This window comes from Mesoplodon mirus (assembly GCF_964341445.2).
Source record: "Mesoplodon mirus genome assembly, chromosome: 7".
NCBI classification, from domain to species: Eukaryota; Metazoa; Chordata; class Mammalia; order Artiodactyla; family Ziphiidae; genus Mesoplodon; species Mesoplodon mirus.
Window position 1 is genome coordinate 28045665 of NC_138983.1, and position 18347 is coordinate 28064011.

At 35.4% G+C, this 18347-nt stretch overlaps 1 protein-coding gene across 1 annotated transcript in view; it reads left to right on the forward strand.

Moving 5' to 3' along the window:
* The window catches only part of DCDC1 (doublecortin domain containing 1), a gene marked incomplete at its 3' end in the record, with an annotated part of 460818 nt that overhangs the window by 247740 nt on the left and 194731 nt on the right, over positions 1-18347 (forward strand). Inside the window, 4 exon segments of the mRNA XM_082627300.1 lie at positions 372-535; positions 3579-3704; positions 6130-6235; positions 15993-16127. Coding sequence (XP_082483426.1) covers positions 372-535; positions 3579-3704; positions 6130-6235; positions 15993-16127 — 531 coding nt within the window.

The window sequence follows — 18347 nt, forward strand, 5'->3', positions numbered from 1 at the left end:
AGGACCCAACAGAATGTGTAGCTCAGACAAGAAAAGCATAACCCTTATCAAAGAGGACCGGTACCGTGTGTAGAAGCTAAATGCTCTTTCTGTAAGACTGTCACATCTGCTTTCCGTCCCCGTGCCAAGGGGTCAGAGCTCAATCACGAGCCTGTGGCACCCCCTGCTGGTTAAAAGCCCATGCTCATTTTGTTACTTTACACCGAGCTAAACATTGCCGTCATTTCACACTTCTTTTAACATTCTGTATGAATTTAATTATCATTTGTTTGGACTTCATCTGTTACAGAGTAGAGACAGTTTATCACAGGTGTTCACATTTTACGTTATTTCTTTTTCTTCTTCATTTCCACACCCCGCCCCACCACCAGTTACTTTTCAAGATTCATCGAAGACTTCAAGGTTCTTCCATCAACCCACCAGGCCTCAATTTTTCTTCAATTCGTCTTTTCGATGAGCACAGTCAAGAAATTAAGAATCCACTTTCGCTGAAGAATGAGCAAAAAATTTGGGTCTCTTATGGTAAAGCATACAGGTAGGAGCAAGGTGTTTATTCTCAATCTTTCTGGGACACGCTAATTTAAAAGGAGAGTTGAGAAGCTAAGTAGCACCCTTTATAAAAAAAAAAATTATTTTGAATTCCAATAAAATTCCAGGGGCATTTTTTTTTTTGCGAGGCAGTATTGTTTGTGGGATATGACATCTCTCTCTCTCTCTGTCCCCCACCCCCCTGACTTTCTGTCTTAATGCCTTGTCATAGTTCTTGAAGTCTGCCTGTCAGCACAGCAAGTGGGATTTGTTCATGTCTGAGTAGTCACCTTAATGATAGCAGATGGAAACGCCACAGGGGCCCAAGCCCATCACACTGTCATTGTCACACACTGCCCTGACCTGCTTCCACTCCTCTATTTTTTTGTCCCTTTTTAAAGGAGAAATGGATGGTAATTGAAAAGGATCTTAAGCAAGATTTATGAAGCTGTAGACAACATGATTCCCCACTATCTCTCTATGTTTTCACAAATAAAGTCTTAACCTTTTAAGCTCCAATGACAGGACAGCCAAAGATAAATTGGTAAAGCTTGTAAACCCTATCCTATCAAAGTTATATTCCTCAAAAGCACCTTACATTATCCCACAATAATTACTGGTTATTACTGAGCATTGTGTAAATTTTTGTAGATTGGTAAATTCCTGCATAAAATTATCTGTGTTCCCAAGAAAAGAAAAAGGCTTCAGTCTGCAGGCACTGATGAGCCTGGCTGTTGTGTGGAATATCTTGGAAATTTATGCATATTTTGACAGGACACATCCAGATGAACTCTGAAGCTGCTTATCAGGAAACTTAAACACACTTTTCTGTCTACTTTTAATCTTTTTGTTTTGTTTCGTTTTCAGCTCTTTATCTGTAAAACAGAATAGGGGAAATAGTGCTTGTAGAATATAATTGATCATACACTAATTTTAACAAAATAGCATAGACAGAAATAGGAGCTGATTAGATTTACTGTATATTCTAATAGTCAAAATTTCAAAGAAAACAAATCTACTCAGAAATCCATGAAGGTTTTGGAAGACATTGGTAGGATTTGTTGTGGGTAGCATATTACAAAATCTTTCATCTGTCCCATTAGAGTAAAATTAAAATGCTTACTAGTATCTTATGCTGTGTAATTTATAAAACTAAAAAATATCTGTAAGGAATGGTGCTTCTTCTATAGGCAGATTTCAAAATATAATTTAATTACATTGTGAGAATTATTTTTACAATGATAAAAATAGCGATGAATTTTAAAGCGGCAAGAATTCTTGTATAATTTAGCAAGCTCTTCCAATTACAAGGAAAGGCTTTACTAAAATGTGTCTAATAATTTCTTCTTAAATATCATTGTTAAAGTGAAAGCAATGACTGACTAATTATGATGTTTTTAATGATGTTTGCTACAATACAGTATTTTAATATGATCAAACACTTGCTCTTGGTTAATTGGATCATATTTGTGAAGTAACAAAAATTACTAAGTATCTGGAATATTCTAAAATCAACTGAGGATTGTAGTTGGCAGAATTTATAAGTGTGTATATTTGTATATCATAGCTATTTTAATAGCATAATGTATTATTTTTTTCTGGTTTTGAATCCAATATGAGGCATTAGGGAACCATTATAGCATTTTGCTACTATTGAAACTTCTAAATTAATGTCAAAAAAGTTATTTCCATCTAGTTAAAATATATTGAGAAAATTGAGAAAATGTGCAATACATACTAAGTAAATGATACTCATTTTCAGGGAGTAATTCTAACGTGTCTAATATATGTTGATATGGGGGGTAAGGTTACTTGTTTGCAAAAGATGATTTTGCCAATATCTGCTTCTATTTTGAGTCCTTTAATTGTTTTTCTCCCAATTTTTATTTTGGAAAAATATCCAATCTACAAAAAACTTGATACAATGAAGATTTATATATCCTTCACCTAGGTTCAGCAATCTAAGGATTTTGCCATATTTGTTTTACCTCTCTTATGTCTCCTTTCTCTCTCTTTTGAACTGTTTGGGATTCATTCCACACAATCATAAAGTTTTACTCCTAAATGCTACAGGTCACATAACTGAAGAACAGGATGTTCTCTCTATCACCACAGTATAATATCTAACACAGTCAACAATAATATAATATTGTCTAATATGTAATCTATGTTCATACTACCCAAAATCTGCTTTAGAGCTTTTTTTGTAATCCAGTATCCAAATAAGCTTCATCTGTTGCATTTAGTTATTTTCTTTATTTCTCTGTAATGTAGACTATTCCACCATCTTTTGTTTTATTCTTCATGACATTGGTTTTCTTTTTGAAGAGTTCAGGCACTTTTCTTGTAGAATGTCCCACATTCTAGACTTGTGTGAGTGTTTTCTCATGATTAATTTCAGTTTAAATATTTTTGGCAATACTACACAGGTGATGTGATTGAGTCCTATGTTTCTAAAGTTGAAGAGCAAGTGTTTGTCACCAATTTCAAAAACAAAATGGCTCATAATTGACATAGTGGCCATTCTTTTTATTTAAGATCTGTTTTCCATTTGATTTTAATTCTCATATAATTAAATTAACTTAAAACAATGTACCTAACAGTATGCAATATGACAAATCAAATCAGCATAGTAGTGAGTTCACAAAAAAATAGTTGTTTGTAGCCAAATATGAAGGATTAATTTGATTATAAGCTCCAAAGATCATCATGGGTGTATTGCATTGTAGTTATACATGAAAAATGAACATTATAGGAATGACAGTTAGTTGTTTTTCTCAACTAAATACTTTGCTTTTATTATTGAGATTATTTTTAAAAATTACATGTGTTGCAACTATCCTTCACATATTATAAATCAAACAAATAAACTAAAATGTGCATGTCAGGTATAAGTATAGGATACCAACAATAGTGCTGTATAATAGGAAATTCACTTATTTCTGGATTTTATTAGACATGGATATGGTATGTTTTATTGTTTATCTGTACTCAAATTTCAGTGTTTGTATAATTTTGCAGATAGATTTGATGTTTTTTCCATTTTTCAGATCTCCACTGAACCCTGTTTTGGGTTTGACCTTTGACCAGGTGACTGCATTTGCCAGAGGTGGCATTACAGTTGCATATAAAACCTTCTTGGATCCTAATGCTGTTCTGCTACTGGGATGTGACAAGTAAATTAACAAGTGTTCGGTTAAAACAATCTGAATCACCTAATTCAGTTTTCCCAGAGTGAGATTTAAACACTAAAAGATGTTCTTTAAATCATCTTAAATAAGCAATTATTTAGTTTATTGACTTATTTCATGATATAATGAGCTAGTGCTTAAAAGACTTATTAATTTTCCTTGAGTTTTAAGAAACATATGGGGCAATGAGCATAGTATACTTTCTGCTTTGCAAAGGTAACGATTTTATTTGAAATGTAAAAATTGTTTTTAGTGGATGTTTCTAAATTAATAGTTTTGAATGGAATAATTAAAATATTAAATAATATGTTTTCTCATATGAGTGTTCATGTTTAAGCATCTCATTTGATGATGATAAATTGAAAACAAAAGCAATATGCTGGAGGCTTGGTGGCATAGTGAGAAGAAGAGCAGGAGTTAGAAGATCTGGACACTGGGACTTCCCTGGTGGTCCAGTGGTTAAGACTCTGTGCTCCCAATGCATGGGGGCCGGGTTCGATCCCTGGTCAGGGAGCTAGATCCCGCGTGCCGCAACTAAAGATCCCTCATACTGCAGCTAAGACTCTGTGCAGCCAAAATAAATAAATAAATATTTTTTTAAAAAAATAAGATCTGGGCACTAACCCCATATCTGCTCATGATTGTCTGTGAGCACATGGGTGTCAGTTTCCTATGGGTTAATAATAAAACCCAGCAGTTATTGAGTGTTGACCATAGGCCAGGCACAGCTCTAAATGAATTGGGTAAGAACCTATTTCATCCTCAAAACAATTATTTTAATCCCATCATTGCTTATTAGCTTGTTATTACTCCATTTTAAGGAGGCAGAAACTCTGCCATGGAAGGGCAAAGTCATTTGCCCAGTCACACAACTTGTATATGATAGAGCTAGGATTCGAACCCAGATTGTCTTTCTTAAGAACTGAGGGATTACCCCTATCCAGCACTGTCTAATAGAACTTTCTCTGATGATGGAAACAAACTTTATGACATTGAGCACTTGAAATGTGACTAGTGTGACTGAGGAATTGAATTTAAAATTTTGTTTAATTAAATTAATTTTAATTTAAGTTGGAATGTGTGGCTCGTGGCTACCATATTGGACATTGCAGCATGATACTGATACCATGTTGGATTAGGTGATGTATCTATAAGGTCCCATCTAGCTTTAATATTTTGTAATTTTATGAATTACAACGGTCCTTAATATACAGGTAAAAAGGCTGAAATGGAGGGCAGATCCAGAGAATGAAAAGCAGTCTGACGAGGTCACTCAGTCTAGCTAGTGTCAACCTATTGCTAAATATGTCTAGAAAGACGGACTCTTTGGTCTTCTCCATCCCCCAATGATTGCCTGCACTTTCCAGACAAGATTATAATATTTTGTCTTTTTCTCTTTATAGATAGAAAATAACTCAGCACTCTTTTTAATAAGCATTTTCACTTATGAGAAGATTTATTTCACATGCAATAATCTTTCTCTAAGCTGTTAAACTTGCCTTTCGCTTCAGTCTTTAGTTAGGAGTTTAATTTTTAATTTATGTACTGCTTCTTAATTTTACTTCCTTAGTTGCAATGAATACTGTTTTAATGAATGGATTTAAATTAGATCTAATTCCCTAAGTATAACAATGTGAAACTTCCCTTATTGAACACAAACTAATTTGAAGATAATTTACCTAATTTTTGGATTCCATTTGAATTTTCTTTGTATACTCTCGAGCGGATCATTGGAAATCTTAGTCATCATACTCTTATTTATATTTCTCAGACTACTGAAAAAAAAATACTATCACCATTCCCAGAACTGTTTTCTGTTGACTAGCATGCTATATGGTATACCTTAACATATCACTGTTGATCTAGGTGATTTTCTTTAGGATAAGAATTGGCTCACTTTTAAAATAAGTGATTTGGCTGAGCTAAGAATGGGACCAACCCTTCCAGTCTGTGGTTTGTCCATGTACCTTCTAGAATGTGCTGCCTCTTAAAAGACTCTTAAAAATACCAAACTAATGTTCTTAACACAACCGTTATAAAAGCATCCTTTATTATTTATAGACCAGTGTATGTAGACTATAATTTTAACAATGATGATGGTCTCCACCATGAGTGATTCTGTAAGATTAAAAATTATTTTTTGTGTCTTTGTTCTATTAATAATCAATTAGGCATAGAATCCCCCTCCCCCAGCATTAAAAATAATTGTAAGGAAAAAATTTAAAGCCTTCCCTTTCCCAATGATAAATACAAAGGTACTTTACAAACTTCCATTTAAAAATACTGTGGACTATACACTGGTTTTTCTCTCACTAAAAGAGTATAAGATGCATAAATTATTATGCTAAAGAGTACTAAAATTAAACTCATTTTATTCTAACAAGAACAATTAAATATTTTATTTCCTTAGTTGGGAAGTTTGTGAGGGATTTCCAATTAATTTCAATGGCACCAGTCAACAGATACCTGATCAATTTGAAAAGGTGGACTTGGAGAACCATTTCCTACAGAACAAGGTCAGAATTATTTGATGTTCTGAATAAGGGTATTTTATGTATTGGACACTCAGTCAATACATGGTGACTGAGTAGATATTTGTAAAAGTTTTTGAACACTGTAAATTATTTTACTAATGTTGGGGGCAAGTATTATACATTACTTCCTGTTAATTAATTAAGCACTTTATTTTTTATTTTTTTATTTTTTTTCTTTTTGCGGTATGCGGGCCTCTCACTGTTGTGGCCTCTCCCGTTGCGGAGCACAGGCTCCGGACGCGCAGGCCCAGCGGCCATGGCTCACGGGCCCAGCCGCTCCGCGGCATATGGGATCCTCCCAGACCGGGGCACGAACCCGTATCCCCTGCATCGGCAGGCGGACTCTCAACCACTGCGCCACCAGGGAGGCCCCTAATTAAGCACTTTAAAACTGGACCAGTATTGGGAAGGGTTAGGGATAGACTGGGAGTTTGGGATTGACATGTACACACTGCAATATTTAAAATAGATAACCAACAAGGACCTACTGTATAGCACAGGGAACTCTGCTCAATATTCTGTAATAACCTAAATGGGAAAAGAATTTGAAAAAGAATAGGGGGAAAAAAAAAAACTGAACCAATATATAGTATTTCTACTTGAAAAAATTCTACCTGAATCACGTCATTTAAGTACTATCGTTTAGCATATTTTCCTTATATCAACTATATTAATAAGTTGCATTTGTTTAAGAGATTCTTTAAGATGGCTGTTATATCTTTATACTTTAGGATCTGACCTATTTGCTCTGTGGGCCAATGTCCCTAAGTAACATGAGTTCTTCAGAAAACCCAACTCATAACAACTCAATCTAGAAGGTCTCTTTATTAATTTATATTTAGAAACTTATCCTGCCAGTAAGGAATTTTCTTCTTGCACTGAGCTGTGAAAAGCATTTTAAACCTGTCTCCAAAAAAAGGAATAATTCTTTTGTTTTTCTCAGCTGCATAAGTTTTAGTTTTTGAATTCATGAAACCAGAACCAAAAGGCACCCACAGAGGTAGAGATGCCCAAAGAAAGGAGGGCTTTCTGTTAACTAGTTTGGGCCCTTTCTTTGTAAGAGACAATGCAAAAGACACATTGTCCCAACCTGCTCTTTTTAAATTTCTCCATGTTGCCCATTCAGTCTTTTATGTCAAAATTTACACTGAAAATATTAGTTGTTTCAAGGTGCATATGAATCTAAATAGTATAATTATTATAAAAATAGAATAAAACAAACAATGATTTCTAATCCTGTTTTTGAGCATATTTAGAAAATAAATATAAGTTGAATGGTACACTAAGAATAATGCCTTTTATATTTTATATTCATCTGACATTAAGTTTTATTTGCCATAGTTCCAATCCTGTTGGCATTCCTTTTTAGTTTTTTGCTGTAACATTATCTTCCTGCTCAAAAACTTGTATGCCTGGCTGTTGCCTATTGAAGTTCCATATCCTCATCTGGCCTTCATTGATCTCCATGATTCTTCTCCAATCTTCCCCCACTCTCAACTTGTCTTTCCAATCCTCTCCGCTTCTTGATCTTTGTTGTAGCCTACGCTACAGACGGAGCTAATAAATTGGGTCCCCTACATGCTTTACACTTTGCTTTACTTGTGCCATGGCATGTGTTGTTCTTTGCTAGGACACAACCCCCGCCATTACCATTCCTTGCTTTTTAAGGCTTTCTTCAACTTCCTCTTCTTCCACGAAGCCCTCTCAGATCCTCCAGAGAGATTTAGCCTCGAATTATTTTGTGTTCTCAGAACTCCTTATTGTCCTTTGAGAATTGTTCTTAGAGTTTGTGTTTTGGTATCGGCATTTGCATTTGTGTCTTTCTTCTCTACTAAATTGATAATTCTTTGTACACAGATTTTATGTCTTACTCACTTTTGTATTCACGAGTGCTGGAACAAAGTCTTGAATGTAGGGCAAGTGCACAGTACATGTTGATGAATGATTTTTTAAAGTTAGCTGTAATCTCTTTCAAGGCTCACTATTCTCTAATATGTTCTTTGGGTGTTAGCCAAGCTAGATTGTTCATTTGTTGTCTTCTGAGCACTTCATGATTTCTGTTATTATACCCATGTGGGTCCCTCTGCCTGGAATTCAACCTCTCTTTCTTTGTCACGACCCCCCACCTTCTCTGTCACCCTTGTGCCATATCCTAGCACAGTGTCTGGCATAGAGTAGGCATTCAATAAATGTTTATTGAAATCATGCCCATCATTCTAGCCTTACCTGATTTGTGCCTGCTTCATGAAGTCTTTCTTTACCCCAACCCCATGCCCAAACCAGATATGATGTTTCTGTCTTTGATACCCCCATTGCATCCATTCCGTACCATTTATAATGACTTTGAATTTGGTGCTGTTCCTCTTGCAACATTTTTTGCATGATCTGAAGTCAAACAGTGTTCCAAGTTTGGGCATATTTTAGGTCACATTAGAGTAGAATGGAGAGAAAGATAGATTTCACTGAGAATGTTAGTATCATATCATAAAGGGTCTTTTGTATGTGTGTGTGTGTGTGTGTGTGTGTGTGTGTACTTTTCTTTAACATCTTTATTGGAGTATAATTGCCTTACAATGTTGTGTTAGTTTCTGCTGTATAACAAAGTGATTCAGCTATACGTATACATATATCCCCATATCCCCTCCCTCTTGCATCTCCCTTGCACCCTCCCTATCTCGCCCCTCTAGGAGGTCACAAAGCACGGAGCTGATCTCCCTGTGCTATGTGGCTGCTTCCCACTAGCTATCTATTTTACATTTGGTAGTGTATATATGTCAATGCCACTCTCTCACTTTGTCCCAGCTTACCCTTCCTTCTCCCCACGTCCTCAAGTCCATTCTCTACGTCTGCATCTTTATTCCTGTCCTGTCCCTAGGTTCTTCAGAACCTTTTCTTTTTTTTTTTTTTTAGATTCCATATATATGTGTTAGCATATGGTATTTGTTTTTCTCTTTCTGACTTACTTCACTCTGTATGACAGACTCTAGGTCCATCCACCTCACTACAAATAACTCAATTTCGTTTCTTTTTATGGCCAAGTAATATTCCATTGTATATATATGCCACATCTTCGTTATCCATTCATCTGTCAATGGAAACTTAGGTTGCTTCCATGTCCTGGCTATTGTAAATAGAACTGCAGTGAACATTGTGGTATATGACTCTTTTTGAATTATGGTTTCTCAGGGTATATGCCCAGTAGTGGGATTGCTGGGTCATATGGTAGTTCTATTTTTAGTTTTTAAGGAACCCCCATACTGTTCTCCATAGTGGCTGTATCAATTTACATTCTCACCAACAGTGCAAGAGGGTTCCCTTTTCTCCACACCCTCTCCAGCATTTATTGTTTGTAGATTTTTTGATGATGGCCATTCTGACCGGTGTGAGGTGATACCTCATTGTAGTTTTGATTTGCATTTCTCTAATGATTAGTGATACTGAGCATCCTTTCATGTGTTTTTTGGCAATCTGTATGTCTTCTCTGGAGAAATGTCTATTTAGGTCTTCTGCCCATTATTGGATTGGGTTGTTTGTTTTTTTTTGATATTGAGAAAACTACAGGCCAATATCACTGAGGAACATAAATGCAAAAATTCTCAACAAAATACTAGCAAACAGAATCCAACAGCACATTAAAATGACCATACACCATGATCAAGTGGGGTTTATCCCAGGAATGCAAGCATTCTTCAATATACCCAAATCAATCAATGTGATTCACCATAATAAAAAACTGGAAGATAAAAACCATATGATCATCTCAATAGATGCAGAAAAAGCTTTCGACAAAATTCAACACCCATTTATGATAAAAACCCTCCAGAAAGTAGGCATAGAGGGAGCTTACCTCAACATAATGAAGGCCATATATGACAAACCCACAGCCAACATCGTTCTAAATGGTGAAAAACTGAAACCATTTCCTCTAAGATCAGGAACAAGACAAGGTTGCCCACTCTCACCACTGTTATTCAACATAGTTTTGGAAGTTTTAGTAACAGCAATTAGAGAAGGAAAAGAAAGAAAAGGAATCCACATTGGAAAAGAAGAAGTAAAAGTGTCACTGTTTGCAGATGCCATAATACTATACATAGAGAATCCTAAAGATGCTATCAGAAAACTACTAGAGCTGATCAAAGAATTTGGTAAAGCAGCAGGATACAAAATTAATGCCCAGAAATCTCTTGCATTCTTATACACTAATGATGAAAAATCTGAGAGTGAAATTAAGGAAACACTCCCATTTACCATTGCAGCAAAAAGAATAAAATACCTAGGAATAAGTCTACCTAAGGAGACAAAAGACCTGTAAGCAGAAAACTATAAGGCACTGAGGAAAGAAATTAAAGATGACACAAACAGTTGGAGAGATATACCATGTTCTTGGATTGGAAGAATCAACATTGTGAAAATGACTATACTACCCAAAGCAAACTACAGATTCAATGCAATACCTATCAAACTACCAATGGCATTTTTCACAGAACTAGAACAAAAAAAGTTCACAATTTGTATGGAAACACAAAAGACTCTCAATAGCCAAAGCAATCTTGAGAAAGAAAACCGGAGCTGGAGGAATCAGGCTCCCTGACTTCAGACTATACTACAAAGCTACAGTAATCAAGACAGTATGGTACTGACACAGAAACAGAAATATAGATCAATGGAACAGGATAGAAAGCCCAGAGATAAACCCACACACATATGGTCACCTTATCTTTGATAAAGGAGGCAAGAATATACAATGGAGAAAATACAGCTGCTTCAATAAGTGGTGCTGGGAAAGCTGGACAGCTACATGTAAAAGAATGAAATTAGAACACTTCCTAACACCATACACAAAAATAAACTCAAAATGGATTAAAGATCTAAATGTAAGGCCAGACACTATAAAATTCTTAGAGGAAAACATAGGAAGAACACTCTGACATAAATCACAGCAAGATCCTTTTTGACCCACCTCCTAGAGAAATGGAAATAAAAACAAAAATAAACAAATGGGGCCTATGAAACTTAAAAGCTTTTGCACAGCAAAGGAAACCTTAAACAAGACGAACAGATAACCCTCAGAATGGGAGAAAATATTTGCAAACGAATCAAGGGACAAAGGGTTAATCTCCAAAATATACAAGCAGCTCATGCAGCTCAATATCATAAAGGGTCTTAATTCAACTGGATGTTCTGTAGAAAACAAGGAGCCACTGGAAATATTCAAGCAGAGACAAGATCTTATTTGATCCTGTGCTAGGAAAATATCTCAGGAAGTCCTTATCTTATCCTCCCACCCCTGCCCTGCAGATTAGAAATACCTAGAGGGCAAAGGGCATTCTGATCATTCTTGTCTCTGCTGCAGGATCCAGATACTCAGAGTTAGCTAAATGGAATTGAATTCACTAGTTAATTAACTCATTCAATAGAAAGCTGGTCAAAACCTGTGGGGAAAAATGTATAGTGGAGAGTTGTGAGAGGAAAAGAACAAGAAAGGATTCTCTCTTTGATTTTAAGCCAAAGTAGAACTTCAAAAGAAAACTATATTTTCTAATGTTGAAAAATGAGAGAATAACAATCCACAGTTATTTTATCACTATTAATTCGTTCTAATGATTCAGTGAAAGTGAGAAACACCTCATCTTAAAAGTTTATACACTGTTGTATTTTTAGAAGAAATCTTTTTTGAATAAAATTTCAGTCTACTCAGAATAGTGGTATAAGAAAGCAAAGATTTGATAAACTGGATAGTAAAGAGAATTTTTCAAAGAAAAGTGGCCCTCCCTTACCTATGAAACCTTTGAAATCCTTTCAGAAAAATGCCTCCGATTATATACAGAGAGGTGATCAGTACATTGAAAATAGCAATTTAATAATCTGAAAAGGAACACTTTTAAAGAGAGATTCAGGCAGAGGTGATGGATGTCTACAGGGCATTTTATTGTAGAATCTTGACGCTCGTGGCAGTACAGAAGGCACTAAGAGGATTACAGCAGGACTAGAGAGGAGGGAGCAAAAGCTGATATTCTTGACACATACGTTTTAAAATTGGCTTGAGATAGAGATATCAGTGCCCAACCCCTGACTGTTCTTTTAAATCTCGTATTGACAAGTAAAACCTTTCCTACAGGGAAAAATTTGGAACATATAATCCTTATTAGTAATGTGGAAGACAGATATAACCCTGACAATTACAACCTGTTGCTCTTTTATCCATTTCTAAAAAAAGATTTGGAATCTACTACAAGTGGAGAATTTTGGTGAATACATCTTTCGTTCTATTGTTACTTAAATTGGCAACATTTTTACATTGCTCTAGTTTACGGGAAATAAAATTATACGTTTCCCTGAAGTGGATGAGAGACAAACTTCATGGTAGTTAATATAAAAGAAAAAAGATTCATGAAAAGAATAGCTTGAGGAATGATTGGTTATGGGAAAATATAGCAGAAAAATATACTCCAGTGTCTGGCAGGTCATATATTCTGTCAAAATGAAAAGGAAACTGATTTCGATCCTATCCTTTTAGTATGATCAGAAATAAGCAGCACATTAGTGACAACTTTTAGTATGGAAACAGTAAGAAAAACACCAAGTTATGATTTTAGAATTATGGCATGTTTGTTACATGTTTGTTACAAGTTTACTTGTAAATTAACCAGTCATGGATGCTAGCAGAATATATTATTCTGTATGTCACAGAGGAGGCTAGGAAAAGGCAAACAATTCTTTACTGTCCTATTTCTTTGGAGAGCAAGTCCTCAAGAAATAATATTTCCTACAGATAATTTGTATTGAAGAAAATAAAAAATTTTAATTTAAATTTGGAACTGATTGCCATTAGAATAGGACACAGAACTTTAAATAAAACTGCAAGTCCCTTCCTTATTTTTAGACCAATAGTTGGAATCTGTTTGAGGACTGCACACCTAGATCCTAGATATTTTCCCTTGTTTGGTTGCATAATTAGGTACTCACTAATATTTTCTGCTTTCCCAACTTTTCCAGTTCTTGGTCTTAGAGGTGCGTGGATTGATCAGCTGTAGATTTAGAGAATGGAAACAATAAGAGTGAATATCAGGGACATGACGAAAGAGATTTTAGAACATTTCTTGTACATTAATTTGTATAGTAAATTATTTAACTTGGTCCTAAAATTACTATCAAAAGGAAAAACCTTATAAAATTTCTGTGTAGTAAACAATCTGTTTAGAATGAAGGTTGTGGTCTATGAGCTCCTTCTTTCAAGAAAAATTTCATTGTCTTGTATTTTGCTCCTCAGTAGATCTGTAGGAAAAGACCTTATTACTTTGAAATTGCACAGGAATATTGAAGTCTACTCCACTTTCATTGGTGATTTGGAGAAAGAAAATTAAACAAGAAGCTTTAACTGGCACAGTACATGTATGCATCATTTTTATCACTGGCATCATCTGTATCTGCACAGTTTATTCAGACAAGCAAAATCATAATGGTCATTTAAAGGAAGCTATGTATATAGGTACTCAAAAGAATAAAAGAAAGCTTCTTGTTTTGATTCTCAACAGGACTTAAAAAGGTTTTCTAATGACATACATTATGGTATATATTTGGAGACCTGTCTCAACATAAACACTTTTATACACACGCCCGTGAATGCACACATGTACACACACATGTGGACACACACACACACACAGACACACATGGCATATTATGTTGCAGGTTGTCCGAGCACTTTTCTTTTCTGAATTCCAATTTTTATCTCCCCCACCTTCCTAAACATTTGATCTAAAACAAAGCTATCAGATTAAATTAAAAAGAAAAAAGAAAGTGACATCATGAAGAGAATTTAATGGCCATTGTCAGTTTTAAGTGTATTAGAACCCCAGACTTGGCAGGATTTTTCTTTTTTAATAACGTGAAATGAAGCTGAGTTAGTGGACCTGGCTCTGTCTGGTCTATGTGGAATCACTTGGGAACCGTCCAGCAAAATATCTCTCAGAGAACAGCATGGTGTTAATACTGGGTGCCAACCCAAGACAGACACAAAGGACCCCTTCGCTCTTCACCAATAAGCCAACTGTTAAAAGATTAAACCATGTTGTGGAGATAACAAGAATTTAGGCACTGGCAGCAGGTGCTGTACAAAGAAGCAGTTGGCAGTACGATTCTTCTGTCTGACATTCCAGTCAAAACAATCTTCTTCCCAGTTTCAGAGGAGAGTTTTGAGTGTGATGGCAACTTGGAGTTAGGAGGTTGACTAAGAGTGCTACTTTAAATGCCATGTCCTGTGGTGGATGGATTAGTAGAATATAGTTTACCATTGTTCAGAAACTGCGGGGGATTCCCCTCCAGAATCACTCACTACTGGCTAACTGGGGAATACACAATCAAAGAGCTGTAAATCAAATCTGCTTATGTGGTGGGATTGCTGTATTTTTAAAATTTTATTTTCACATATAGGAGTCATATGACATTTTCTTCTCTAGAGAAGTAACTATCTTCCATTGTAGAATAATTATAGATAATTATAGAATAATTATCAAATATATTGGTCATACCCTTTTGTTATTGCCTGTTCACACTTGTAAAACATTACCTTTTAAATTATTATTTAACTTTTGTTTTTTAAAAAAATCACTTGCTACTCAACAAATATCTAGTATTAGCAAAGATTTAGAATAGACTTTTCAATATTAGAAAATGATTTTAACTGTTATTGAAGCAACATCATTTACTAAGTTTAAAGCATAAGTTGGCATATTCCCATAATCCTATACAAATAAGGATTAGCCCTTTAAAAGTTAGCATGATTATTCAGGGAAAGTGATCATATAAGTTAGGAGATAAAATTTATTAAATATGAAGGAGTAGAATTCTGACAGATGACATGAATGACCGTTAATTTGACAATCAGGTCTAAGTGAGAAATGCTAGAAGGTGCACAATACGTTTGGCATTTGTCATCTGATTAAACACGTGGGATAGAGATGCAGTGTCTCCCCAGTCAGCCCCCTCCCATCCATTCCCACAACTGTCACTGAAGTCTCAGCTCCTGTCCCTTTATTCTTATGAGGTTGTACAAACTCTCAACTGTTCTCCCTGCCTTTGGTCTCTCCATTGTGCAATCCATTATGTTTACACTGGCCAGGTCAACCTTTCTAAATCTTCTGTAATCCAGTCCCTCCTGCTTGAAAGCTTGAAAGCCCTCCTGACACCTAACTCCATAGCCTTACACTTGACTACTTCTAAGTTTGGCCAAATTTACCTTTTGAGACTACCAATAAATCCTAAGGTGCATTGATTATACTATTTTCCTTTGCTTGGAATACCTTTTTATTCTTCATTACTCCTGTCAAACTGTTTTCATCCTTCAAGGCCTGGTCCGGATGTTACCTCTTTCAAGATGCTTCACTTTTTGTTGCTCCTGCAGAAATGAGCCTACCATTCTTTGCATACTATAGCACTATTTAATCAAACATATGGAGCTTTACATGAAATTGTGTGTGTTATCGCCTCTACAGTTGTAAGTTTATTTAGGGCAGGAAAAATGTTTTATAATATCCCATGCCGCACAGTCCAGGGCCTTCCACATCAGAGCTGGTGCTCAACAAATATTAATTGAATTGAGTTTAATAGATTGAACACTACTGTTTCAAAAGAGACCTTCTCAATCAGAAACAATGTTCTAGATTGTTTTGGGTAAGTATGTTGAGGAAGGTTAACTTTCAGACTGTAAGTTAAAAACATGCTTCTTCTCATGGTATAGGTGAACCCCAATATTGTCCTTCATGCCTCTGTTTCCATCAGAAAGCGGAATTTCTCAAGTGGTGAAGAGAGCAGTGGGACTCAGATAGCACCATCGACCCTGTGGCCTGCAGCCAGTGTGTGGCTGATCACAAAGGTATCCAAGAATGTTTGCTTTCCCTAAGTAACTTCCTGGGCTCACTGGCTCACTGTGCTGCTCCAGTTCCTGATGCCCTCATGCACACAAGCATGCAAGTGAAAGCATATCAGTTGTTGACTGTCATGAATCTATGCTCTGCTCTTGTTTTGTCTAGTGTGGAGGACCCCGACGTGAGCATTCAACTCAGTTTTAGATGTGTTGATTAGTTAATACTCTAGAATGTATTTAAACCTAGCGCAGAGCTTAGGTATACTCTACAGACTCACCATTTTCATGAGATTTGTCTGAATGTCATTTGCTTCTGCTCCTTAGTCTTCATTGTTGAGGTTCACAGAGCTTGGTGGATTAGCACCATATAGTGATGGCATATGGTCTTAGTAAGGATAGTTTTAAAAGAAATCCCTGAGTATAAAATGTGAACAATGCCTAATTTATTCCTGTGTATTGGCACTATTTTTTTAACTTTATTCTTATACTATTGAATCAGATTTAAACTGAGAACATATAATTGTTCTCCTCTTCCCTCTTGCTATTGAAATACGTTTTGTAATTGCCACCAAATATTTGTGTCTGGAAAGAGATGGTACAGCTTTTATCTACCCTTCTTGTGCCTCCCTTTGCCCCCTCTCTGGAGACTATTTTTGCTTCTTTTTAGCACTTCCATGGGTGCAGAGTCACCCAGGCAAGGTTGCTGCTACTTAGTTTAGGGGGTAGGAGAGATTGAAACTATTTTCTCATATGAAATTTTGGATTGCCCTTAACTTTTATTTTTGCTTTTCTGGGAGTTAAAAACAAAAATATAGAGTAACTAAGACACAAAGGTACTAAGAAATATTATTCACTTCATAGACAAAGGCAGAATGAGATTAGATATTTCTTAAATCTGCTTCCAACCTGGAGACTCTATTAACTACTAACCCTGAGTTGTGTTTTATTTCTGATTTAGTAATAATATCTGCCATTTTGTTAAACATATGCTAAGCATCTTATACACATTTATTATCTCATTTAATCTTATAAAAACTATGCAGGTTTTCATTATACAGCTGAAAAAACTGAAGCTAGTAGCTGTTAGAGGAAAGATTCTTGGTCTGTCTGACCTCAAAACTTATGCCATTTCACTGTAATATAAAACACTGCTCTATATCTGACCAATTTATGAGCACTGATGGAAGTGTTTTAGTTTTAGGACTGCCACTGAACATTTATGTGACCTCAAGTAAGTCACATACCATATTTGGGCCTTAGTCTTCTGGTAAAAGAGTTGGACCAGTTGATATGGAAGGTTGTTTTCCCAGATCTTATATTCTGTAATTCTATGGTATCTGTTCATAGAATTTCATGATATCAGAAAACCTATACTTGTCTAAAAATTTTCCTAAACTAATTGAAATGCTTGATGCAAAGAGGATGAGTTTTGGAGTTAGATAGATCAGAATTAGAATCCTTTGTGTGACCTTGGGAAAGTTACTTAGCTGCACTGAACCACAGTTTTCTTATATATAAAATGAAGTTAGTCACACCTGTCTTGCACAGTTGCTGTGGTGATTAAATGAGAAAATACGTGTGAAGTTCAAGCGTACAATCTGGTATACAGAAAGTGTTTAATAAGTGGTGATTCTTTTTTCTTACCCCAAGGTAAGAAGGAGTTCCCTTTCTGTATAGACAGGCATGTTCAAAAGAGGATTCCATTCAGGGCTTATTTGAACAAAAATTTAGAAAAATATATTTTTCCTAAGTCATTGTGTAGTTGTTTTCCACACAACAAAAACGTGAGAAATAAAAGTCACATGCTAAAACATTTTGAAAATCTTTAAAGGTTTAAAGTTCTATCCTTTTTTTCAAAATAAATCATTTTACCTGTTCTTAACAGAGAAGTTTCCATGACATAAATCCTCAATATGTGTAAATAAATTCCTAAGTGGTTGTCACTTATTTAAAATTCTGTGTTGATTCACCAAGTAAGAAAATTGTTAAATGGCCGTTCAAACAATGTTCTCAATCAATTTCCTTATCTGAGAATCCTAACATTTAAAACAAAAGCAGTTCATAAACCACCTTAAAATGTTTAACCCATGGTATTTAGACCCAGAGTAAAACTTTAAATTGGTACAAAGGTTAAGGATTTGTTTCAATCTTTTCAGTTCACTGCACTCTTTTTTTTCTGTGCATACATATTTCAAGTAAGCTCTGTAGTTATACGTATAACAAGTGACA